We start from the raw sequence: 26,055 nt of genomic DNA on the forward strand, positions 1-26,055 counted from the left end.
GCATGTGCCTGCTGTTGGCCAAGAGGCTTTGGTTCTTTGTGCACTCAGAAGAGACTCTGCTCTTTCTTCCTCTTCTGAGATCTAGACCTCCACAGATCATTGGAAACATTCTCTCCCTTGCCAATAGTTTTTGGATCAGACACTCGGGCTCTTACTCAGCTGCAGCTCTCCCTTGAGAAGAGCATGGTTTGTGTAAAGTTAACATCTGGCGACCCTACCCATGAAATCACAAATTAAATCCAATATTTGAGTAATTATCCAAATAAAACTGGCTGCTTTTCCTCCAGCCCCTCAATTACTTTTTGCACAAAAGAAATTTTTTATGTTTTAGGAAGAACTTTTTTTTTTTGAGATTTTTTTAAAGATCAGTTTTGTGGTCACTGTCAACTTTCTGCAGCAAATTCAATGAGAATTTTGCCTAATTTGAAATATTCTTTGATTAGTCAGTTACATGTTTTTTTTCTCTTGGGCAGTCTTTCATTTTACTCCATAAGTATTCAGCCCTAATTACAGCTATTTTGTTTTAGTTTGGGATTGTTGGTTGGGGTTTGGGGTGTTTGGTTTTTTTGCTATGAAATCTAAATTTTGTATTTAAAGTTTTAACTTATCCCTCCTAGAGAATTAAGAATAGTACATTTGTACTCGACTTTTTCTTCAGGATTTTCATATCAGAAAGGCACTTTCTGTGACAGAATCATGTTTCTTGGGTCCTACATGTCACATTATTAATAGACTCTGAATTATTTCTCTCAGCTATGGAGTATGTGCTTTCAGTTCAGCATTTTATTTCCAGTCTGATTCTGCCAAACTCAACAGCAGGCTCCTGCAATAGCTGTCCAGTGACTCTGGTCTGGAATGAGAAGTTTGTCTTTTATTGATATTCTGCTGATGATGGGTTTGCAAATTTTGTAAACAAGCAGGACCTGGCACATCCCAGCCACGTGCTTCTGCTCTTCTTTGCACCAGTTCCCACATTTCTTGGACTTTTTTTTAGCCGTTTTTTGTCCTTACTGTGATATGACTGATAAAATAACAAGTTGTCTGGCCACAAGAGCCACCCTAAAGAATCCACCATAGGATTCTATGGCCCTGGAGTGGGGATGGAGATTCCAGGTTGAGGGGGAAGCTGCTGGATTGTCACAGCTGTCTGTGACACCACGCTCTTGAGCTATTTAAAAATGCTCTGCTTGCATTGTTTCTATCATGCAAAATACATAGCCAGCAGCCTTCTAGTTTCTGGCTCTCAAAAAATAGATAAAATTATGGAAAAAAAATTAACTTTCAGAAATGTGAAATAGGGATTGCGACTGGTTTTACTGACCAGACTTGAGCAGTTTTCATTTAGAGCAACTGAAAAAAGGTTTTACTGGCTGTTGAGGGTCCCAGCTGCTTGGTCTAAGTCCTTCAGGTTACCTTTAACACTTTTAAACATAAAAGTAAGGTAAAGGGTGGGGACAATGTGAACAGTATGGATGAGTCTGGTTTTTCAGAGCTTTTTTCATCTTGGAGGATCAACCACTCAGTTACAGGAACAGACTGAGGGCACTGCAATGTTTATGTGGGAAGTGGAAAGAATTATCTGCTACAGCTAGAAAGGGGAGTAGGATCTGCCATGTGTGAATGGTTAAAGGAATTACCATACAGCTCCTTGGATGAAATGAGATCCTTTTTCACTTTCTGTGAGTAAATGCATTTGCCCTACCAAGTAAGGACTTCAAAGCGTAACAAATCACCATTTTAAGGAAAATCATGGAAATTTCACATAGCAACATCATAACGAGTGAACAGGCACCACTTTCTCAATGGTAACTATTTCCATCATTACTGTCAAACAGTCCAGCAGTCTCTGCTTTGGTTCTCGCTTACCTGAGTATATTCATTGGCCCAACACATGTCTTTGTGTGCTCACACCACACCCACCTGCTCTGTTTGGCTTTCCCCCAGCCACTGGCAGTATCTTTCAGCTGACACGGGTGCCTAGCGCTCCTTCTGCCAGCGTGCGCATGGCAGAGATTCAAGCTTGCCAAGCAGTAACTGGGTGGCTGCATTTAGACCATTATCAAAATGACTAATGCCTGCTGGGAGCCTGAGTAGGTTGGCTCAGAACCAGCTCCTCCTGTACTACAGAACTCCTTACTCGTGCCAGTAACAACACAGGGTGATAAAGTCTGCCTGCCTCTGTCCTTTGCTGTCATCCAGCTGCAGCAAGTCTGTGCTTGCTCCTTCCCACTGGAGGGGACAGGGCAGATGCCACAACCTGTGTAACAGCAATTTGGGGAAATGCCACAATAGCTTCCTTATAGATTTTACCTTGGGAAAAGGAGGGAAATCCTCCATTTTTTTCTTACGGGCAAGGGCGTGATCGCCTTCCCCTCCTGCTGTATTTTCCAGCTCTTTGAGGGGGAAGGAGTCAGGACAGCGCCACACTTGTCACTTTTTCCTATCACTTCCTTGCCTACTTGCAGCCTGGTTGCCATGTTGGAGTTTTACAAGGCTTCTGAAGCCAGCAGAGGTTTTTTTTAAGAGGGCTCCCATCCCCCAGATTGTCTGTGAGTGCAAATACTCCTTCAGTGTCATGGTTTTGAAGAGAAGGCACATAGTGGAGAAGAGAGAATGAGGCTGTGACATGATTTCCCTGTGTTGCCTCTACAGAAAGTTCTCTGCAAAGCCCTGTTTGGTCATGTAGAGCAGCTGAGCCCCTTTCCTCAAGAATTGTCGCTAGGTATTGATCAAAAATCCAGATATTATACTATATTAATGGAAATTAAAGCATTAATTTCTCTCCAGTTCCAGACAAATAGTTTTCCCAAGAGATTCAATAATCAGATGTGAAAATCCTGACCCAGATATGACTATGGCTTCTAGCTATGTCCTTTGGGATTGTCAAAATAAAACAAAGGAAACAGCAAAATCCTGAAAAGAAATCTCAGTGTTATTCATATCAAGTGCTAAAAATCAGAACTGAGCCTCTAAGCATCTGAGCAATAGCAAATTCCTGAAGTATAAGAGCCACGACATCCAAGTTTATCATTTGTGAATGATAAATGGAAAATGGAAGACTAATGTTCCGATCTGCAAACTGATTCTCCTGAATTAGGTCATGCACTTTCTGTCTGTGCAAGAATTGGCAAAGAAGCACTTCTGACTTTCTTGTACTCCTGAATTTTCTGTCAGTACTGGCACCCTGTTTCTGTTACTGTCAGAGCTACAGAGGCATTTCACAGGTAGAACTGACTGGTGCAGGCCAGGAGATGTTATGTGATGGGCCACACAGTGAGTAAGTCTTTGTACTGAAATCAAGACTCTTGCCCAGTCGTAGGAGGGAGAGCACCTGTTGTGTACGTGTGTGACCCAGTTCTGCTTTTGCTGCCTCTACAATTCATAGTAAAACATCCCCTACTTAAGCAGAGATTTATGGAAGTAGCTAATTCTTGAGAAGTTCTCCTTTTCATCCTTTTGGTCTTGGGAAATGGTTGTCTTAGGTGTATGGATGAGCTTGGCCTTTCACTGCATTTCACAATCCAGCATGACAGTCCTGATGTAGTAGTTGTATTTGCCAAGATTTTCCCTCAGCAGCCAAACAGATCCAGTGCCAGGAATGGATTTGGTTTCAGTCCTTGTTGCCTCTCTGAGGTGAAGGTCCTGCACTCCACAGGTTTCTGTGGCAGAGGGGAAGGCACTGTGGCCTCTGAAGGCTGTGCAACAGGGGGGCATCCCTAGGGCATCTCTGGCTGAGCAGAAGAGAGCAGGGAGGTCTGCAAGCTGCTGCTTCAGTGTGCCTGAGAAATCCTGTGATTTAGTCATTGCTCCAGGAATATTTCTGGATTTTATTTTTTTACTGTTAAATTCTTATTCCATCTCCTAAACACACTCCTATACAGTTTCCAGAGGCTTAATTTATTTTCCTGGACTTACTCCTGGGTTATCAGCTCTGTTTCCTAAAGTGTCTGAGCCAAAGGTCGCAAACTGGAGTATTTCCAAAGCAGGACTAGTGCTTGCTAGTCTGAGCTCCAAGTTGATCATATGAGTATATTAATTCCAGTAAAATTAATAAAACTGAACCAGATTTTGAACATTGACTAGTTCATCCTCCTCAGACCTCTTTGTATTGAACTATATAGAGTAGAAAACGTGAATTGATTCATAAAGCAGAAACTGAGTTCACTGGAAAGATGGTTGTTCCCCTCCCCCCCAGTCCAATAACATTAGAAAGAATTGTTTGATTATGCTCTTTTCCTCCTCAGCCCTTAATTTCCCGGAGAATCATATCTGACCAGCCAATTTAGGTGGCTGTGACTGTGAGATATGTTCTTTAACTGTGGTCATGCTGATATAGTTGTTTTACAGTAAATGTGTCATTTATTGTACATCCTGCATGTACAATATGCATGGAATAGGGCATACTACTGTTTGTTCTGTTTAGATTTTTAAACATTATATCTGTTTAAAATGACATTAATAGCAAAAAGGATTACCACATGCAATTTAGCTGTTAGTAGTTACCAGGAGGAGATAATATTTATGCCAGTTTTTTCATGGCACGTCAATTATTTTGTTAGCTCAGGCAACAGTATATTTGTATTGTGCAAGTCTTCCTAGGAACTGAACTGTGCTGGAGAACAGGAAATCATGGGAAGCCGGATGGACTTGAATTAAAAGGAAAGGATTTGTTTTCCTTGTGTTTGAATGCCAGTGCCTGTTGCACTAGTAATTTACTGTACAATCTTTACTTCTCATTATGCAACTTAACTAAAAGAATAACCTGCAGAAAATTAAAGTGAGTGGCCTGTACCTACTCTTACATTGAATTTAGTTTCTTTTCTCTTAATTAGTGATGTGGCACCACATGGTCTCCACAGGTCAAGGCTTTAGATTCTCAACAGATTTTCAAGGTGCTAATTTGAAAAACTTTCTAAGCTACTTTTGGCCAGAGCCATCCTAGTACAAATGTACAAATGATCACATAACCCAACAGAACTTGGGTTATGTTTTAGAACTACTGAGACCAAGCTATTTTCATAATCTGCCTGCTACCTAAACACTTTATGACTCAGACTGGGGGAGTTCCATAAATATTTTGCTAATGGTTATTTAAAAAGATGCTTCCTTATGAAGGCGCTTAAAAGGTGTCTCTTCCTTTTCCTTTTTCCCTCTTCAATCAGCACATTATCTTAATTGTACCCTTAATGTGGATTAAGCTTCAATAAAAGGAACTGCATTCATTTCACCTCTAGCACTACAGGCTGTTAAAACTGACTTGCAGTCAGTTTAAGTTTTAAAAATTTGGACTAACGGTAGCATAAATTGCATGGAAAATAATTGTCTACTGAATAATAAAAGTCATCAATAAAGGCTCAGGCTTTCCCTGTTGTCAGTGGAAGCTGAGCAGTTTTGGACTATGCTGGATTACCTAACATGCCTGAATCTTAGAGTTAGAAGCTCTAAATTAGGTGTAGAACTGTTCTGCACCTAGGACTCCATTTTTGTAATGGAGATTAGAACTGGTGAGAGAACTTGTGAGGACCACCTGGTTCCCCTTGCAGCTGTTAATCCCTGGGCAATTCCTTCAAAACCCAGCTCATAGTTTATCTGGCTCTCTCAAACACTCGACCTCCTTCCAAAATTTCACAGCCTTCCAGAATGCTTTTCTCTGGCATGCTACAGTCTTCCCATATTTCACACAGACTTTTTCTTTAGAAAGAAAAGATTTTCTTCCAAAGTTACTTTTCAGCTCAGTTCTGTTCATTTCACTAGAGATTGAGTTAAGCCCCTTTAATTAGATCCTGAAGTCCACTGGCCCTCAGTTAAGCCTGGCACTTACTTCAAGCTGGCCCTGCAGTTATTTTTTTTTTTTTGTTCCACCAATGACCAACACTCAAGCTACAACATTCATGGAATTACACATGTACTCATAAATTCACTCAAAGCCTATTTATACCAGCGTGGAATGTGTATGTGGGTTGTGTTTAGCTTTTATATACAATTGCCCTTGGGCTTCAGATGGGCTTATATTCAACATTAACAGATAATAATTGGTGTGTAGCAGTCAGCTCTTCCTCACCATGAATCAGAAGTTCATGTCTGGCAGATAAACTGTAATATTTTAAACTCCAGGGGGTCAGAAGGGATTGTTCTTCCCTGCTAGAAATGTCACTGGCAAAACCTATCTATCTGAGCTTCCAGGCCCAGTGTATATTTTGGAATGATGTGAAATGTGCTGCATTTTAAAATCACCCTCTTCTTAAACCTATATTGAAATTACAGAGGAAATGAAATATGTAGGAGAGCAAGGGGAAAATAAGATGGCTGAGAAAGGCAGCCCTGGACTGTGTAGTCCTCCCTTGATACTCAGTGTACAGAAACACCTTTACCTGTACTCTTCACTTGTGTCTTTTAATGCAGATTTGGAAGGAAGCTAGTTCAGGATCAGTGATTGAAATCATCACTGTGTTTACCTTGGCAGTAGGGTTGAGTATGGTCTTGCACACAGTGCATAAATTACACTTATTGGGAAGAAAGATTACCTAGGCTTAATTAGTTCCAGAGCATAATAAAAAGATACACAGTGCAGACTGCAGTTCACAAGGATAATGTCTTCCTTGTTAGACACATTTGCTTTAAAGGCAGGTATAAAATAATACTTGGATAGATGAGAGAATAATCAGCAAGTATTTCTTGATACCCACCTTGGCCTTTGTACTTCTTTTTACTTCTAGTCCCTAGAGATAAAGGCTTTTCCTAAATTCATTTGTGTATTACAGTAAGACTTCCCGGACTAGAGCATGCACTGATAAGGAAGTGAATGCATGGGGAGGTTTGTACCAAGCGACTTTTATTCTACTGTCAAAAAGATGTGAAGTTTGCTGTTGTTTCAGCAGGGCAGCTGTAAAAGGACTAGAAAGAGAATAGGCCTTAATGAACTGAAAAAAAAAGCCAAACCTCTCTTTACAGAGTACGCTATTACTGAGGCACTTGTAGTGCTGTCTAAGGGTCCAAAAAAACCATAAAAAGGTAGTACACACTCTGTTATGTGCTGTGAAAATCAGACTAAAGTATCCCTTTAAAAGCTGGTGCAAGTAAAGCGGTATCGTGTATAGAATAATATGCTGACAGAGTTGAAAACGAAACTCAAACTATATAATGCAAGATTCCAAAATCACAGGGCAAGAGAAAATTTCCTTGTTTGGAGTTCAGAGTCCTAAGCCTCATTTCAGTATCACTTCAGCCAAGGGCTGGATTTTTCCTATTTTCTTTTCCTGTCCCAATACTTGTGTGCCTAACTGGATCATTCTTTGTGCTTTACAGCTTCAGTAGGCCCTGCTGATTCACATTCTTTCTCACTCCTCCTAAAAAAAAAGCTGACCTTTATTTGCATTTAGACTCCACACATAATCTCTCTGACCAGTATGCACATGGCTCCTATTCCTAAAATTCAAAGCCAGAGTAGGCTACTCTTTCAATTTTGCATCTTAGAACTTACCATGTGTTCTGTACTAAGCTGGAGTACTCAGAACTGTGTTGTCCCTGGCACAAAGTTGAAGACATTTAGTCTCACCAGTGCTTGAGACTTTTACAACCGCAACACACAAATTAAGTGAGATGTTCTTATTTAACTCCCAAGGACAAATGACACTGCAGCCTATTGAGAAATCCCTTAACAACATCCCTAAATGGCAATGTGACCTGGACCATGATAGCCATGGCCCTAAAGACAAACAAGGTAGCTGAGGTCACCCACACCACCCTGTGAGCTGCTTACTGTGTCTGACTTCTCAGGCTTTAGAGGAAGATGGAGGAATCGCTGTCCCTGTGTGCAAACCCTCACCTCTGAGCATCCTTCTGGACTCTTGTTGCCTCAGTTATCCACTCCAGAAAGGAGTGAAGTGTTCAGTGAGGTGAGGAGTTACAGCAGCACATGCACATCCCAGCTGTTGAGCGTGCACCAGAGCACTGAGTGCTCCAACACTCTGCATGAGTTTTGGGGTGCTTTAGATAGCTCTGCCCCCTGGGCCAGCAGTGATTTCCCTGCCAAAGGTCAAACATTTCTCTCAGTGCAGCCTTTTCTCCTTTTCTTTACAGACCAGAAACTCAGAGGAATCATCGTCAGCACAGCTGACAAATCACAACAATATTGATTGTAAATGCCATTGTACACCTAAACCTTTGTAATCAGCATCTTTAGAGAGGAAAACTGTAGCAAACTCAGGTTGAGCAGCAGGTTGATGGTATGGTTATCACAGCTCAGCCTGACACAGCCTCAGCTTATTCTGTGCAGCAACAGTATTGAGAAAATTAGTAGCCAGAAACCTGTATGAAAATCAAAATTACATTGTCAAATGTACTGGCCTGAGAATACTGGAACTGAAATATTTTTTTTAAGAAAGGCACCATCTACTTTGCATATAATTACACAAATATGGTTCATGCTGAACACATACAAGAGATAACAGGTACATGATACGTTGCAGAGCTTGGGCTACAGGAGTGTACTTGTGCTCAGGACTACTATGCTGTTGTAATGTGAAAAAACTTCTGTTGACTGCCAGTTTTACAGACATGGACAAGAATTTTCTCCTTTTCCTACAAAACCATAGTATTTTCTGCTTCTTCAAAACCAAAAGACCTGTATTTGCATAAGAGAGTGAATTATACATAGCACATTTAGTCTTAGGCCAGGGTGGATTTACCGTTAATCACATCATTGTTGACTGACTGTGAGAGATGAGATAAAGAATATTCTGTGCTTGTAAAGGAAAGATCCTATCTCAACCTGAAAAAGGCTCGAGGTTCTGAAAGGTAGTTTCAGTTTATTTTAAACAGAAAGCAGTTGTATATAACGCTTATAAAGCTTTCATGGCTCACTTCATTTTATTTTGTATAGCTGGCCTTGCTGGGAACTAAGAAATGTGAGGAAGGGTTCACACAGTGTCCTTTAGGCACCTAGTTGGCAGGTCCTGGCAGTTATGTAACTTTCTGAAAGCTTCTGATTTTAATCTAATTCAGCTGTTTAAATTAGCTGGTGTGAACAACTGAGCCGGTGAGAGCAAATGAGAATGTGTGACAGAAAACAAAATAACTTCTGAAACATTTGTCAAAGCTATTTCTGAGCAGATTGTGTATGTAGAATAGATGCTGGAAGTCTAGCAAAAAGGTTTGTTGTTTTTTATCTGGGCAGAGCTAAGAAAATAGCTACTAACCTTACTTGTTGGGTAGCAGATTTATCTCCCAAATTCATCCTAATGATAATGTTAGAAATAACACCTATCCTACTTCAGTTTCTAGGATATACCAGCTCCACGTCCAGATCTGTCTAGACAGTCTGAACAGTGATGGTACACAGGCAGGTCAAGAAATAGCCAAATGGACTATTACACTGGGAATTACAAAATCTGTAAGCCTCAGTCAAGTCTATATTGCAACATTTTGGGGACAATATTTTATCTTCTGTTTTCAGTGCTCAGACTGGGAACCAGAAGTTGTTTGAATCCTTGAGAGGAGACCTAAAATCTCAGCCTGAAAGTTCAATCTGACTCAAATTCCAGTAATAACTAGTTTCTGCTGTAGGGAAGTTGATTTGGGGAAAGTTTGATTTGAAGGGCAGTTTCAGTTTGAAGGGCACAGGGTTGCAAATACTCTGCAGAGCTGCAAGGAACAGAGGTAGGAAATTGCACACAACCTTATGTACACACAGCATCAAAACAGACCATTCTCAGCCTCTGAATTTGTTGAAGGTCTATCAAGTAAGAAATCTTTGTGATGCAATCATAACTCTTGCATTTAATTTTTAAAAGATACTTACTGTTATTTAATAAAACTATCTGCAGAGAAGTCGGTTATTCCCTGGTAATTGATTTTGGTGGATGTAAAATTTTGCTACAGATGTTTGGATGGTATCCTCTGTATCCCTTTAGGAGTGATGACCAGATTTACCATTCTTTTACTTGGCTGGGAGCTACAAAGAATAACTGAAAGTAAGACTAACTGAGAATAAAATGACAACCGAAAGGTGATCCTACTTTGCCTTGCTAAAAAGAGCAGAATGAAAGAAACTGGGCAAATGGGGCTTATGGTGCAGCTAGTTATTTGTTTTATTCTGTTTGGCTGATATTCCATCTTCACAGTGTAGCTGTACTCCTCTCATAGCTGAAGAATATAGAGAAATTGTTTTGCTATGTACAATCATCTATCATTCTTGCCTTCAATAGCTACATCCAAAGCATGTCACTGAGCTGCAGACAGAGGGGAAATACTTCTGGCATGTGAGTAACTCAGCTGTCTGTCAGTCAGAAGTTTATATTCTGACTCTGGCTTTTGCAGGTTTGCCCTACTTGAGCAGTGGTTTGTGTGGGAGAAGTTGGGCTTCTCTTTACACTTCCTGCTGGCCCATGTTTCTGTTATTCCATGGTGACACAAGGAGCAAATTAGACTAGGGTGTTGCAAATTTGGCTGCTGTACTGGGAAACAGCTGTGGATGAAAACTACAGAAACAGTGACAGGATCTGAGTTATGCAGAAGTATGACAAGTCAGAGGCAATGAAAATGGCACTTTGTGGCAACTGGGAGAAACTTCCTGGAAACTTAGGGCACAGGCAGTTGTTACACTTGGCACAGAAAGCCATGGAGAGTCCTAAATAACTGCCTGTTACAATGCCTTTGTCTCAAATGAGTGGAATCAATGAATGAATGCATTGCTCACAGCTGTTGGCACTGTGAATGGAGGGTGGCAGGAGAGGCAGGGCCTGAATGCCAGCCCAGCACAACCCCCGGGATGTGAGGAGAAGGCTCAGGAGGTGCATGTGCTGTTCCACAGAGGGTTCAGTACCAGCAGGGTGAAGAGTTGATGGTTAGATATGGGCAGAGTGTTGCCCTAGGGGACACTTTTTTTCTTGTCTGTTGAAAATAGCATCAGTGCTGACTGCAGCTGAACCTCATTTCTTGTAAATGACTTCAATCATAACAGAATTAGTGTGACCACACGGGCCCTGCTTGGCGTTCAAGCTCCTCCTCCTGAGCACTCAGTAACTCTCCACGGCTTAAATAAAACAGCTTTGTGAGTTTCTACAAGTCTATTAATTTGCTCGTTAGTGTTTTACAGCTGTTGCATTGTATGTAATTGAACTACTCCGAAAGTAAAACGTGTTTCGGCCTAAAGGGTGAGGAGGCCTCAGTCCTGCAGCCTGTGCAGTCCCAGGAGCAGGGCCCTGCTCAGAGCCCACCCTGCTGCTCTGGGCACACAGCCACACTGCAAATGGCATTATCTTAAAGCTGTCCTTCCCCACTAACTGTGAATATTGCACCCTCTTCCAGAGCATGGCTTTGCTGGGCTCCTGAGCATGGCTCGAATTCTCCCATAGTCCTTTAACAGATTGACTGTTTACTTTTCAGCCACAGTCAGAAGGTCAGAGGAAAGAACTGGGTGAGGGGAAGGGACTGGAATGTGTCACTGGAGTGGTGACACTCTTCATGTGCTATTTAGCAGGAGGGAGTAAAATCTGTTGCATATTTCTATTACTTCAGGTGCAGAGTACTGCAAATTCCCTATTTGACCTTGCTACTACTTTATTAAAACTGAGGATGAGAGATTTGACAGCTGAAATTACTACAGAAATCTTCAGGAGATTCCTGCTGTCCTCCTTAGATGTGACACCACCCTTAAATCAGTGTACACAGGTAAGCAGACATTTTAAAGAGCCCTCCACCTGCTCTTATAGAAGGAAAGTCACAGTGATATTGTGAACACACATCCTGTGATTAGGATTTCCTTACTGCATTGGAGCAACCCATATATACCTATTAGAAGGAGGATCTGCCTGGCCACTGTATTGCATGCTGGGGAGAAAGAGAGAAGGAAAGGAAGGGAAAGAAAAATAAGGCAGGTAAGGATAATGTAATTTAAAAATACAAATCAGCTTTGTCTCCTCTTAAGAAACATTTTATACAACTCTGACTTTCTTGTCCTTATTTAGTTTTGGTTATATATTTTTTTATCCTGAGTTATCCTATATTTGCATTTCATACTAAAGACAAAATGAAGATATTTAGGCACCTCATGTGGGAAGATATGGCTTATTTCTGCTAAACTTACTCTAAAGCAATAGAAGAGAGAAAGAAAACAGTTTGTTTCTGCCAGGAAGAAAATGAAATTGACTCAATTCTTATGCTTTTCATTCCACACCTCTCAGGGGGAAGCCCCTTGTTCTATATCTAGGTCTAGTTTTGCTTGGTTTTCTCAGAGGTAGCAGAGAACCTTCTAAGTTACATGGTGCTTGTTCTACCAGTAATGCTGTTATGTGGGCACTCTTCTGTATAGCAGGGCAAGAGGCATTAGTTCAGAGCCTGAAGGGTTAAAAGATAGTAGTGTGGATCTGGGAAAGAGTATGGGGAAGGGATAACAATCCCTGCTGACAGCAAACCAGTCTGGCAGCTTTCACCCTACAAAGACTTTTTTCCAATTTAACAATGCTATTCACATGCAGGCAAAAACTTTGCTCCAGTCTCCTATCTGCTGCACAGCACAGCATTCACTACTTCCCAAATTTATATCCTTGCAGCTGCTGTAGGAAAATGCATCATTTGACAACTAATTCCAGCTTTAGAATTAAGCAGAAATGCTTTCTGCTGTTTTAGGACTGATCCAAAGAACATTTTTAGGGAAGCAACACATCAGAAACTCACGTGATACTGCCTGTGTGTTTTTTCCCTTTTTTCACGTCCAGTCCTGACTGAGTGATCCTTAGTCATGTTTGAGGAGGAAACCTATTTATTCCAAAGAAATGTCAATGAAGTAAGAGCTGATTTGGTAGATATTAAACAAATGATTCAGTAAGGATCACTATAGAACATACACTCAGTGTCTCCTAAAAGTGGCTTTATCTTTAAAAGGAATGTGGATTATAGTAGGGGGAGTGACCTTTTATCTCCCAAACTCCGAAGAAGATTACTTCATTTACTGCTTACAGTTCCTGTAAGCCCTGTAGATCTAGGCTGATAGAGTACATTTCTGTGAAAGACTCTGTGCCTTCTTTGAAGTGATTTGGTTCAGCTGTTTTTCTAAGTCAGCTTTTCATGGATTTCAGGAAATGCTTGGGGGAGAGGAGAATCACTTTCTCATAATGCAGGTGACACTTTGCCAAATGAGGCATTTCAAGTCATTCACAGCTGCAGTTTCTGGGGGCACTGTTTTTGTGTTTCATAAGCAGATGGAAACAGAACAGTTAATGTAGTTTAACTTTCTCAATGCAGTTTAGCCACTAGAAATTACAGCTGCAAATGTAGAGGCTTATGTTCTCTGGATTCTGTCATGGAGCAAAGTCATAGATTCTTTTAACATGTCAAATCTCTGCTCTTAAAGCAGGAGGAATTTAAGATGAGAAACGTCTTTTTTTATGTGTGAGGATGCCTGCACCTTTGCCATTTGTGTATGCAAATTTTCAAAGGGAACTAAGCTGTCCTTTCTCCAATGCACCACAATGCTACAGCATTCACAGACTTTTAAAGTGTGTGAAGAGCATTTCTGGACAGTTTTATTTTTCCCCACCGAGGTTCATGGGGTTCGGTTATGTCAGACAGCAATGTCTTCTAGCTCAGGGTTTTGCACCTTTCCGCAGAAATAAGGCAAACCAGTGTTGGTGGAGCTTGGTCAGCCAAGGGTTTGATTTACTCTGTCAAAAACTATGCACCACTGCAGTCTTAAGACATTGTCTCTGCTCTCATGGGTTTAGGAGAGAGGTGGATTCCTGGCCAGATTTACCCTGAGTATATTTTCTACTTGCTTGCCCTTTTTTGTTGTGGGCTTTTGCAGGCAGGAATCCTGTGCCTGCTGGACCAGCACTAAGACTAATTTGTTAGGGCAAAGAAGCAGCACCATGTGGAGACCTGTCTGCACTTACACACTCAGTTAAGCAGTTAATCTGCCAGCAGGATAGCTGTCAGAGCCTTTAAAACTAAAACCAGAGATGCTATTTTTTTAAAAACTGTGACAATAAAGTTTATTATGTTAATATCATAAAAAATATTATAAAATAGTAAAATATTCTGCTTGGCAGAAAAATTATGCCAGGGTTTTAAAACCCTAGGTTTGTGCAAACAGTTTTTGTAAACATAAGAAGTCAAGTGTTCAGGTTCCATCACAAAATACAGTAAACTGCTACAAAAATAAGTTTGCTCACTGTCAAACAAAATTAAAAACCCAGGAGGATGGATTTTGTTACACATGTCTAATGTGTCCCTATACAGTTAATGCTGCACTTATATCTGAAATGGGAAGGATTTCAGGTAGTCCTTTAAAACAGGATTGAGTGGGATCTGATTTAAGTTCTCTCTTCCAAAAGTCTTCACGATGCTTTTCCGGCAGAGCTCCTGCAGCGGCTGCACCCGGACCTTGCGAAGGGGGGTAACCAGTACCTTCCTCGGGGAGCTTAGGTAATGTTCCAGCAGCTTAAAAAGACAGTCAAAAGTCTCTTTGCTGCCATCCAGGCTGAAACGCCCAGTCTGAAAGTTAATCCGGATACTGGTGGGCCCAGTTGCAGTCTTAACACTGATGGCAAAGAAGCAATTCTTTTGTGTGCTGTCCCTGATGAGGAAGGTGCCCTCGGGCTCAGACTTCAGCTTCTCGTGGGCAGCACTGACACTCAGAGGCCCCCAGTAGAAGCCACAGGCATCCAGCAGGCTGCTGGCTCGAGTGATGCTGCTGAAATCCGCCTGCGAGCGAAAGGTTCTGAAGTGCGTGTTGCCCTGTGCCTGCACAGCGCCGGGCCGGCCGGGGCCCGGGAAGCCTCGTGCCTGGGAGCGATCCCGTGCCGGAGGGTCAAGAAGCCGTCTTGGGTCTGCTCCAAGTGCATTATCTGCTGACACCTTGCTGTGCGCTACCATCCTACAGCCGAGAGCAGCGGATGCGGTCTTCCATAGCGTCACGGCTACGGCGGGGCGGCCTTCCAGCAGCTACTCTGCAATGCCAAGGAGAGACACCATGTGAGACCCATCCCCAGGGACAGGCGGCCGCAATCGCTGAACGACCGCCTCTTCCACTGACACACCTCCCACCCATTATAAAATAATTAAATATACATTTTCCAGTCTACACCAGGCAAGCAACTGCTCTCTGTTGGACAAGATTAGCAGCCTATCACTACGGCAAACTCCAGAGCTCCAAAAATATTTAGCAAGGATCAGTAACAGCTACAGAAGATAATAAGTTTCCCTGCTATGAGCCCTTTCAGGGCCTAGCAACTCAAATGACTTCTCAATGAGAAGTCATCTCATGGACACCCTCTCCCATTCTCAAGTTTTTAAAAGAAGAAATCAACAAGGTTTTACAAATTAATTGCCATTTTTTCTGCCTTCCCAACTACAATGTCAGAACTCAGTACACAGTGTTGTTATTTGGCGCATGCATTGTGTGAAAAACTGACAGTGGATGAAGGTTGTTTTCCCAGATAACTGGGGAGGAGAGTGAGGTGAGGTGCCACAGTATGACTGAAGTGTAACTTGGAGGGGCAGCCTGTAACACGGTCAATTTACACAATAATCCTAAAACTTCTTTCCTCTCTCCTGTTAACCTGAGGCTCAGCTATAAAAGGCCATTTCCATTCTCCCAAGTTTCCCTTGGGACAGCAGTGCTACAACCTACTAGCTTATACAAATCAACCTCTGTGAACCCTTAAAGCATTACTCCGCAGTCTCTCTCTCTTTTTTGTATCACATGCACTTTAAGTGGCCCAATCTAAATTGCTTCCTATTGATATATCTTTCAACATGAGGGACTAAATTCATCCCTCGTGTTACTTCAAAGGAATTAGCAGTGCTGCACCAGGAATGAGTTTGGCCTGAAATGTCTGCCTCTGACAGTGTGGTTCAATACATCTCCGCTGGCTGCCTTGACCTTACTGGCAAGCATAGATTTCAGGATTTATCCCTATAGTCAGATATAGATCTGCAGCAGCAGCTTGTTGAGAAACCTTGAAGGATTCTCAGAAATGAATCCCTCAGCCATCTCACAGTTCAGGGTAACATGCTAATGAGAATTTCTAAGAAAGTATGCCGCTGGATTCCTGTCTGCGCTAATTTAACAACTTGATGTTTATTTTCATTTAAGTCACATTACTTCCTCAAGCACCTACGAGGGTTATAAAATCCTTAAGCTGGTAAGTAACAGGCTGAAAGTAGCATTCGGCTTGCTTTGCACAGCAGACGGAAACCGATGCCAGTTTTTTCCAATTACTGAGCCAGGATTATCGCTCAGTATTTTAAGTTAAAAATTCAGTTTTAGGACACCCTGGGGAGACATAAGCACTAAGCCCGCGATGTAAAAATCAAAGGGCTCCCTAGCAGAAGCCGTAGGGAGCCAAGCGAGAGTGCCTTTCCAAAGCGCAGACAAATAGGGGACACGCCAGTCTTCGGAGCCCGAAAGCCAGGGCAGGGATCTGGGACAAGGGTGCCAACTGCGGCGGAGCGGAGACTTCCGCGGGCTCCGGTCCCGGCCCGTCCCGGCGGCGGCGCGGGCACCGCGGGCCCGGGGCTGCCCCGGCTCCCCCCGCCGGCGCGGGGCACTGCAACCCCCCTGCGTGCTCCCTTTAGTGCTTGTCCCGCTGTTTTACACTAGGCACAACAGGTCTGTGCGAGCACGAGCACTGAGCCAAAAAGGGAGGGGAAAAATGTATTAAAAAAAAAAAAATAAAGGGCCAAGATTCCCGAGGCCACCGCGCTCTTGGAACATCTGGCAGAACTCCTCCGATAATCTGAGCTGCGGCGCCGGAGCCCTCTCGGCGCACGTCGCTGTTGGCGCGGCCCCCCCGGGGCAGACACCCTCCCTTACCTCGGGGTGCCGCGGGTGGGGGCCGTCCCCGGAGCGCAGCACTCGCTGCCAGTCCCCGTCCCGCTGCTAGTCCTGGTCCTGGCCCCGGGGGCCGGCCGAGCATCCTCCGGCGGGGGCCCTGCCTGGCGCCGCGGCGAGCCGGGGCTGCCGCGGGGCGGGCGGGCGAGCGGCACCTCCAGCGCTCTGTGGCGGCGCATCGGGCCCGGCTTTGTATTTAACGCGGAGCTCCTCTCGGCTCCTCCCCTCCTTCTCGGAAAACACATTGGCCTTCACTTTCGCTTTGCCGCTGAGGAACGCCCCGTGGGCTCCCTGCCCCGCCGCTGGGGATGCTCTTCAACCTGTCTTTTTCTATCCGACCACGTCTGAGTTTACTTTTTTTTTGCTTTTTTTGCTTTTTTTTCCGGACAGCCCCGTTGGAGCAGGCGGTGGCCGCGGGCAGGGTCGAGAGGTGCTGCGGGGGAAATCCGAGCACGGAAGCGCTCTGAGGGCACAGGGAGGTCGGGGGACATTCGAGGTAGGTGATGGATGAGGCTCTGATGACAGCTGCCTCAAAACGTGGGGGCAAATGGGAGGAAAAGCAAGCAAGCAACCACTGCGGGGAGGTGTGACGTGAAAATAGCTGCTCTCCTTTGAGCTAACAGGTCAGCATGGACAGAAGAGGTAAGAAGACCTAATGTATAACTTAAATGTTAAAGAAAGGACAAAATATTAGACCAATAATCTCAAAGTGCAAAAAGTATTAAGAAAAGCTTATGATCCTTACGCTGAGAAGACTGTAAAGATGCTACACTGGGAATTTGACTTCTTAAAGCTGAATTTCCCTGGGGTTTTCTCCAGAGTAATCAGAATTAAAAGTAGCTTTTCAAATCCCAGCTGTATTTATAACCTTGCCAGCAGCCAGTGCAGGAGACTTGGAATGCTCTCCTGCTCACCCAGAAGATTTGAAGCCTCAAATACCACACCAGTGTCTTATGTGCTCCCTTCAGCAGGCTCAGTAAAGTGTGCTTTCTTCTAAAGAGGATGTTTCTTAAATAACCAAGTCTGAAAGGCCAAGAAGTTTCCCTGTAGTTAGCATGATGTTTTGTGACAATGCAAAGGAATTGTCTTTGTCAAGTGATTAAGGGGAGAGGGCCTGGCAATGCCTTGTGAGTTGGGATGAAGTTGAGGGAATGTATTTCTTGCTTTGAGACTAAATATTCTTTTCAAAATCCAGTGTGATCACAGACTGACTTAACCTGATGGCAGTACAGCACCTTTCAGTGATGTGCAGCCAGTGTACAATGAGTGAATCTTGATATTCATGATGTTTTAGCCACCAAAGTTTACTGCTTATGTTCTGCAATGCAGGAGAATAGTTGTCATGAATTCGGAGAAGCAGTATGCCATTAATTTTAAGACCTTGCACAGAGACGCACTTTATGCTCAGACTCCTCTCTCAAGTTTTGAGCAACAGAGCTTTAGTCAAGGTTTGGCATAAGCTGCTGGGGGAAGCTCATAGCAAAAGCATGAAGGACTGGTGAAACTGAAACTTCCCCTAGAATTTGAATATACAGTATTGCCACTCTTTGGCACAGCGTGCTCCATGCAGGAGAAGATTCTACGGCTGGTTTGGATATGGCACTGCTGGTGTTCACAGAGGTAGCACAGCCAGGCCTTGCCCTTAACAGCTTAAAGTCTACTTAGGCAAGACAAAGTCCCCTTCCTCCCCCCAGCACTTCAAAGAAAAGGGTTCTGAAGTGATTAACTCTGCCAAGATAAGGTGAATCAGAACCAAAAGTACAGCTCAGAGCCTCTTAACTCCTCCCCCAGCCCCCGGGGCGCCCAGCGAGCTCCCTCCTGCTGCTGCAGCCTTGTCCTGCCGCCTGTGGCTTCTGGGGCAGAGCCCTTCACAGCTGTAGTGCAGCACAGCGGGGAGCGTGTTTCTCACATGAGGCAGAGCTGGCTGAAGGTTGCTGTAGATGTGCCAGGAAAGCTGTTTCACTCTCATGTAATTTTTAATTTTGCAAGATCACAGGGGAAAGAAAGATCCTGCAGGTGTACATGCAGTCTGTCTGCCATGGACTGAGTAGCGCAGCTGACAAAGTGTCAGTCCAATAAGTCGTGTTCATTGAGCAGGAATGTGGTAATAATTGTTGCAAAGCTTCATAGCTTGGCAAGGCTCGAATGGGTAGGTGAACTCCCAGTCACAGAGGAGAGTGATGGAGTGAACCTGCCAGCTTGGACAGCAGAAGCCAAGAGTGTCAGGCTGCTGCTTATGGAGTTTGACACCATCCCACAGTGAGAGTGGGCTGGGGTGCTCCATGAAGTGCCTTAGAAAGGCTTGCCCAGGAGAAATGGGCTTTCTTGGGAAATCTTCAGTTTTACCCACTCATGCTTTGGTTTTGCAGCTCTCCATTCCCATCGTGCCGTTTCCTTTCCTGCATCCTCTCCCTGGCCTCAGCAGTTGTGCCCCGGGAGCAGCTCCGGGCAGCAGGATCCCGCAGGTCACTGTACCCAGCAGAGGGCACTGCGGAAAGGGGAACGGGCACAGCTGCTGGACGGAGCACTCGGGGAAACTGCTCCAGATAAAGGACTGAAGGTGAAAACCCTGCCACTAGTCCAGGTGATTCTGACCCGTGCTCTGGCAGCTTAAGGAGCACTTGCTGCTTTTTGCAAGGTGAATTCGACTTAGGGTCTATTTGGTAAGTGAAGCCTTCCATGTGAAATGCCTGTGAAACAAATTGTGTTTCTTTCCCTGCTGATGATCTCAGGAAAGAAAAGCAAAATCTGGAGAGAAAATTACTGGGAGACATCACCCCATCTTCCTTCCTCCCTTGTTTCTAGAGAAGGAAAGTAAATGCTTTGGCTCTGAAGGTTCGTATCAGTAAACCTCCAAAAGTTAGGACAAGGAACAAACTCAGCTTTAGTTAAAATTGAAAGTCCTTAGCCCTATTTTGTAAACATTGTTTTGAAAAATGACAGAAAATTCACAGGAATTGCTGGGCACTTGTGCAGCAGGAGCATGGCTTACTGGCTACAAACAAGACAAAGGTGACAGGGAATATCCTTAGAAAGCACTGGGAATAGGGATGCCAAGTAAGTTCTACCAGGAGGCAGTAAGAGAAAAAACATGGTTCTGAAGATGGTTTTGAAGGTGGGAGAGTACTGTTTCTATTTGGGAAATGTGAGATATTTGCCTGTTGGTTAGTTTTCCAAAGCCCACACTCTTAGCCCAGCTAACAGCAGAATAATGCAGGCAGAGCTTCCTCTATTTGTGCTCCAAGCCTTTTCTCACCCTCTGAAACCACCAGGAGGGATGAGGTTGTGATACCATGTGGGATATTCCCCAGTATAAATTCCATTATGGGGCATTCCACACCCTGCTGAATTCATCCCCACTGCAGGGACAGTCCTCCAGGAAAAAAAAAAATCAGAAAACCTGAAAGGCTTAGGGAACCAGCAGGCACTCCCTATTTTAGCTTTTTCCTAGCTTTTGAGAATAGAAGCAGACACTGATTCTGTTATGAATCTGGATTACTGAACAGGCCAATGTGTCTGTAGGACAGCATGTTGTTTAGAGTTTGGTACAGTAAGTGGGTGATCAGTGTGGGAATTAATACAGAATTGCTATTTTCTTGCAGAAATGGTTCAGTAAATAGAGTCATATTTGACTATTTGTCTTTTGAGGTTAGAGCCTCTCTTGTGCTGATACTGTACATGATAGCTCTTACATGAATGTGCTCAGTATCTAAACTGATCAAATCACCATCGTCTTTAGAAAAGGGGAACTGAAGCACCAAGAGATTCAGTGATTTGCTTGAAGTCAGAGAGTGAGATAATCTGCAGAAGGGCTAGGAATGGAACATAATTCAGGTCTTCACAGCCCTATACTAGAAACTTAACCACAATACCATCCTTCCTGTTTTAGTGGGTTTTGTTTTCTTCTCCAGAATCTGAATTTTCATTTAAACGAAACCCTTGAAATCGGAATTCTTTGATTTTGCAAGTAAATTAGACACCACACTGTCTGTGAGTCTGCTTTCAGATGCAGTGAAACCAGCAGCACTGAGCCAGGTGTGAACCTGTCACAGACTTGGATGAAGTGTTTGGGTTAGAGTTTGATGCATTTAAACAGGACATGTCCAAGAGATAACAGCCACTGTGACATTGCCTCACCCATTTCCATTCCCATAGCGTCCAATCAATCATTTTCTAAGTTAAGAGGTAATAAAATGGGCCTGATGAATTCAGCTCATCTTCTTATCCTTTTAGTCAACCCTTCCAGGTAAAACAGCTACAGATGTGACTCACTTTACACTGGTATTAGTTATCATGCTAGGTATCACTGAAGAACAATGTGTGTCTGGCCAGGCTGCCAGTCACAGCAAATTCATCATTTTACCAAGAACAAAATACATTTTGAGGATGTCACCAATTTGTTATCAAGCCTTGATAAGCTTTTATCTAGACAAGGGCAAGCCAGTTGGTACAGCAATAATTAATTCTGTCTGAACTGGAATTTGTGCTGTTCTGCAGAGAATGTCCAAGTCAGATCCCATCCAGATGGGATGGATGAGAGGAATTAGTGGTTTTGCTTTCTAAAAAGGATGTGCACGTCCTTTTAGATGTGTGCTGGCTAGAATGGAGAAGTGTGAGGTTTGGAAATTAAGCAAATTAAGCTTAATTGTGGACTAAGACTAACAGCTGAGCCTCTCTGTCCCTTAAGTTCCTTTGAATAGTCCATGTTGTCTGAAATATTTCACTGTAAGAGATATAAACTGCTGTTTTTCAAATAACCAATAAATTAACTGTCTGAGGCTATGAGAAAGGTTTCTTTCTCAGCTGGCTATTCTGGAATTGTTTATTTTGAATTGTGTTAATTACTTTTTCAGGCTTCCTTGAGCCCAGACTAAATGGATCCTGTCTGATGTTCAGTGGAAGTTCCTTGTTGATATTAACTAAGTCAAATCAAGATTCACATTAGTCTCATGAATTCAAATGCTGAGCACTTAACCACATGAAAATGTGGTTTGGGCTTTCTGCATTTCAGTAGTTTAGACATCCTTCTTTGTAATTAGTTGAGTGGGGGGAAAAAAGGGAAAGTCTCAAATTGCTGGTAAAATATTGTGAAAGGGCAGCCTGCTTTGTGATGGTTTTGTTCATCCAAATGACAAATTTGTCTTGCTGGATTGTGTGTGAGTGTGTTTGTATGTGCACACTCCCCAACTGATGCAGGAACTTTGGATCCCTAAAAATAATGTAGGTGCTAATTGAAGAGGTAGCAGGGTGCTGTTCAGGGGAACTGCAGCAATAAATACTGGTCTGGAGATGTTAAAGCAGAAGAATATTAAGCTAGTTTAGCTTTCAGATACATGTGCTGGACCACAGAGCTTTCAGTGCTGGCTAAAGGAACACATTTTATTCTTGGGCATAATCAACACATGGAGAGATTTTTATGGTTGGGGTGAGGTAAAGGAAATGATTCAAGTGTTCCCTCATCTTTGGTTCTTAGTCCACAGAAACTGAATAAAATTCATTCTTAATATAGTCAAATGGATCCAAATCTCAGTTCCATTTCTTTGAATGTACAGAGATTCTACAGTCCAAATTAAAAGGAAAAAAGTGGTCTTGTTCTTAAAGGCAGAATTAGCACACTGGAAACTGAGAAATGAGAACCTGGTGGCAAAGCAGTGTTTTGCAGCATCTCAGCCAGATCCAGGTGGGCAACTCACTGAGGCACTTTCAGATTATTTGGATGGATTTTTAAAACTTGAATCCATCAAGCCTGGATGACTAAATCTGAATAAATCACTGTTAATACTCAGAGAAGAGATCTTCCATGGGCAGTATATGCTGGCCTCTGTATTCCTGCTGTGTTTGTAATCTACATTCATTGACAGATATTTTTTATGGTTGCAGTCAAATCCCAGATCATAAACCACCAAACTCTTCTGATGATGAAATACATTTGGTTCTTCAGTATCTAATAACTCCTATACCCAACAAACAGAAACTACTGAATGTGCACCTTTTATTCTACTGTACAGATTGGTCCAATATAGATTTTATTATTGGCTTCTGCTCTTCAAAGTATTGAGGAATTATCCAGATTTCTGTTCCTCCTCTGTCCCTGGAGAAAGGATAAGTCCTGATAGGTGGATCAATAATTTTCTTCAGAGTACAAATATTAATTCCTCATTTGCCAAGAAAAGAAAAAGAAAAAACCCCACCATAATTGCTCTTGTGGAAAAAGAATTGGATTTTCTTCTTCAGACATTTTCCCTCTCCAGATTTATTGCAGACCTCAGCCAATTTTATATGTGAACTCAACAAGCTGAGTGCAAAATGGATTAGTTTCACCATGTTCCAGCTCCAGGAAAATTTCTAGGAATCAGGAGAATAAGCTGACAGTTTCTGATGAAAGATAAAAAAAGTCCTTTAAATGTAGAATTTTTGGCATCTGATGTTAAAGAAACATCATCCAACGATATTAATGAAGCATTTTCTAATTTTAGAAATATCTTTATATACAGACCTCACCACACATACTTTTGGATTAATGAAGAAGAAATATTATGTTATGTAAAATTAGTGTAGCTTAGCATGCAGGCCTTGTATCAGTAAATTAGATAATTAAGAATATGAAAATGGGAAGAGTGCCCAGCCTGGAGGATTTCCTACAGGAGTTCTGGAGAGACCTTACTGGAGAGAGTTGCTCTTGTAGGGAGTGTTTCTGTCTGTGGTGACTCACTTTTCCAGGGCCACTTTGTCCTCTGAGAGTGCAAGAAGTCCTATTGTCACTTGTGTTAAACTGGAAATGAGTGCTGTGCTGTATTTCAATTGCAGATCTATTTCTGGTCACAATAACGTCACAAGAAAATACTGGCAAAATTTCTGATAATGAGTCTGGAGGAAGCCTTACCCTTAATTACATTAATTGAATTGAGCTTGCCAAGATTACCTTCTAAAACTTACTGGACATGTGGGTTGTGACCTGTGCTGCCTGAAACCCCCAGTGATTCTAAAACAGCTTTACTGACAGAAAAGCCTTTTGGAAAGGTAACTGGAGCTATTCTTATAGGAGAACAGTGTAAATTTGTATTTCTCCTTAGTTCTTTGCTCCAGCTGCCCTGTGCTGCCTCTGTGTTATACCACTGGAGTATGGACTGAGTTACCTCTCAGTTTTTGCAGCTGTACCAACACTGTGTCCGTGACCTTCAGGATTTACTTCTAAACAAACTGATCTGTATATTGCTGACACTGCAGCCTCATCCAACATAAATTCATACAGCCCTCAGGTAGTTGCTGATTTAGTCCATATCTAAGCTGAAGTTCCATAATTAGATTTCTCTAATCATCAGTTTAAAAATTAAGATTAGCTGTGTGATAAGTTGTAAAGAAAAAGCAGATATAATTCTTCTTATGCCAAGTGTTGGGGCCTTTTCCCTCTATAGCTTTTGTAGGCAAATAGATACAATTAAGCACCTACTACAGTACCAGCAAGAAATACCAATAAATATATGAATGTAAATTTAATGTAAATTTAAATACTGTGCTCTCTCTCATGACTTCCCACATAAATAGGTTTATATACTCTCTTCCTGGGTCTGTAAGAAAGGTTACATTACGAACAGGTTAAATTACTACTTTTTGCAATTAGACCCTTTGTAATCCTCATACAGTGCGGTCCTTACCCTTGGCAAAGGTGGAGCAGCTACAGACCAGGTCCTGCATATCCTGAGAGGTTTGCTGAGCTTCAGAGGCCAGCCAGACACCCAGAATTTCTGGCTACATTAAAAACGCCCCAGTATCTTCCCAAGTCCATGCTCAGTCTGTGCTCTGTTCAGGAGGAAATTTCCTCGAGTTTAGACTGTTTTGCTGAAGATTTGGCAGGAGTTTAATCAGAGCCCTTCAAAAGATTTCTGTTGCAGTGGTGAATAAACACAGCAACAATAGGACAGTGGCTGTGTTCTTAGGAAGTGTCTCAGAAATTCTTTTCTTTGTTGTGCAGGGTGACATTTGTAACAGGGTAACATTTTGTTCTGTATTAGGTGCTGTTGCGTTATGCGGAATGTGACTTCACGTGCAGACATGACTTCTGCATCCAAAACGCTGCCAGTGGCAGTTGGGCACAGATCTCCAAGGAGATGTTTTTAGCAACAAGGAAAAGCAGGATTGCACAAGAGAGCAGTCCTGGCCTTAGATCTACTGCTAAAAATAGCCTGTTTTTGAAGAGATTAAGGACAAAGACATTCAAAGCTCTCTTCTAGATACACTTGCATTACAAATTTTGAGTTAACTTAAAGGACACTGCCTAACTCCTCCAGTTTAATTCTGGCTTTTTATTCCTTGCATATTTTATCCTTCCTTTCTTAGTGTCCCATTTTGCCCAGGGTAGTCATTGATTGACCATTGGGCCAGAGACCAGGGCAGCCCCAGGCAGGGCTGCCAAGAGATCCCTGCACTGGAGGGTTCCAGGTGTCAGGGCTGGAAAAAACAGCTTGCCTGGATCCAAAAAGCCCTCACTTGTTGCCTGCTCATGGGCCATACTAAAAATAGCTCACCACTGATAATGGTGCATTGTCTTATTCCAGCAGTAAGTCATAGCATTCCACACTTTTACTTCTCTGTTTCTAGGAAATTCAATAAAAAACTTGGTCCAATACACACACACACACAAGAATGCATTTACTCTCAGTGGCTGCATTTACCATCAAACTTGGTAATGTTTCCTGAAATTGGTTTCTGATCCCCCAAAGGGCTGTGGGTTCTTCTTCTTCTTTTTTTTTTTTTTTTTCTTTCTGTATTCTTTTTTCTTTTTTTCAAAGGTTAATGTCAGGGAAACTGAACGACATACATGAAACTCTAAAATATCAACTGTGTAGACAAATTGTGGCATCCTGTATGTGACCTGCCTCCAGTTCCATGAATTCCAGTGAATTCCCAGTTTCCCCTAGCGGGTGGCAGGCAGATCTGAGTGTGGCTATTTCCTGTTCATTTTGAACCCTCCGTGGTTGTGATGGTGGGTGAAGAGTAGGAGGGCTGTGATCTGGGGGAGAGGGAAACCCTGGACTGGAGCCTGGGGAGGTAAAACCCATTGGCTGTTAGGGAGTTGCACTCATTGAGTTGTTTCAGGGCATGTGTGAATCCTCTTCATGTGACAGGCCAGCTGCACAAAACGCCAAGAGTGGTACAGCCTGCAGGTTTTGGCAAACAGATCATCTCTCATGATTCATGCAGCATCCTTCCTCTGCTGTGATGAT

The 26,055-nt window shown here is 42.8% G+C and overlaps 2 protein-coding genes across 10 annotated transcripts in view; one reads left to right on the top strand and one right to left on the bottom strand.

Moving 5' to 3' along the window:
- The window catches only part of RMI2 (RecQ mediated genome instability 2), an 80,140-nt gene that overhangs the window by 36,945 nt on the left and 17,140 nt on the right, over positions 1-26,055 (top strand). For 3 of the 8 annotated variants that reach the window (XR_010442011.1, XR_010442012.1, XR_010442008.1), the window contains 3 exons: positions 11,518-11,670; positions 17,222-17,327; positions 19,201-19,494. The gene's annotated coding sequence lies outside the window, so the exon portion shown is untranslated. Of the gene's footprint in view, positions 1-10,959; positions 11,051-11,077; positions 11,154-11,180; positions 11,417-11,517; positions 11,671-17,221; positions 17,328-19,200; positions 19,495-26,055 lie in introns of those variants that run through there. The other 5 variants (XR_010442010.1, XR_010442014.1, XR_010442015.1 and 2 more) reach the window with 5 other exon arrangements.
- Positions 14,013-24,539, bottom strand: SOCS1 (suppressor of cytokine signaling 1). 2 transcript variants are annotated; one of them, XM_064725679.1, is made up of 2 exons: positions 24,487-24,539; positions 14,013-14,945 (listed from the first exon to the last, which is right to left on the bottom strand). In XM_064725679.1, the coding sequence occupies exon 2, from the start codon at positions 14,869-14,871 to the stop codon at positions 14,248-14,250; it is 624 nt and encodes a 207-aa protein (XP_064581749.1). In that variant the 5' UTR covers positions 14,872-14,945; positions 24,487-24,539; the 3' UTR covers positions 14,013-14,247. The 2 variants fall into 2 exon arrangements, with proteins under 2 accessions (XP_064581749.1, XP_064581748.1); XM_064725678.1 differs by lacking the exon at positions 24,487-24,539 and adding an exon at positions 16,814-16,976 and having other exon boundaries at positions 14,014-14,945.

Source organism: Zonotrichia leucophrys, chromosome 14, assembly GCF_028769735.1.
Source record: "Zonotrichia leucophrys gambelii isolate GWCS_2022_RI chromosome 14, RI_Zleu_2.0, whole genome shotgun sequence".
Classification (NCBI taxonomy): Eukaryota; Metazoa; Chordata; class Aves; order Passeriformes; family Passerellidae; genus Zonotrichia; species Zonotrichia leucophrys.

Bases quoted from the DNA above. Each gene is read 5' to 3' on its own strand.
- SOCS1 (XM_064725679.1), bottom strand. From the start codon at position 14,871: ATGGTAGCGCACAGCAAGGTGTCAGCAGATAATGCACTTGGAGCAGAC.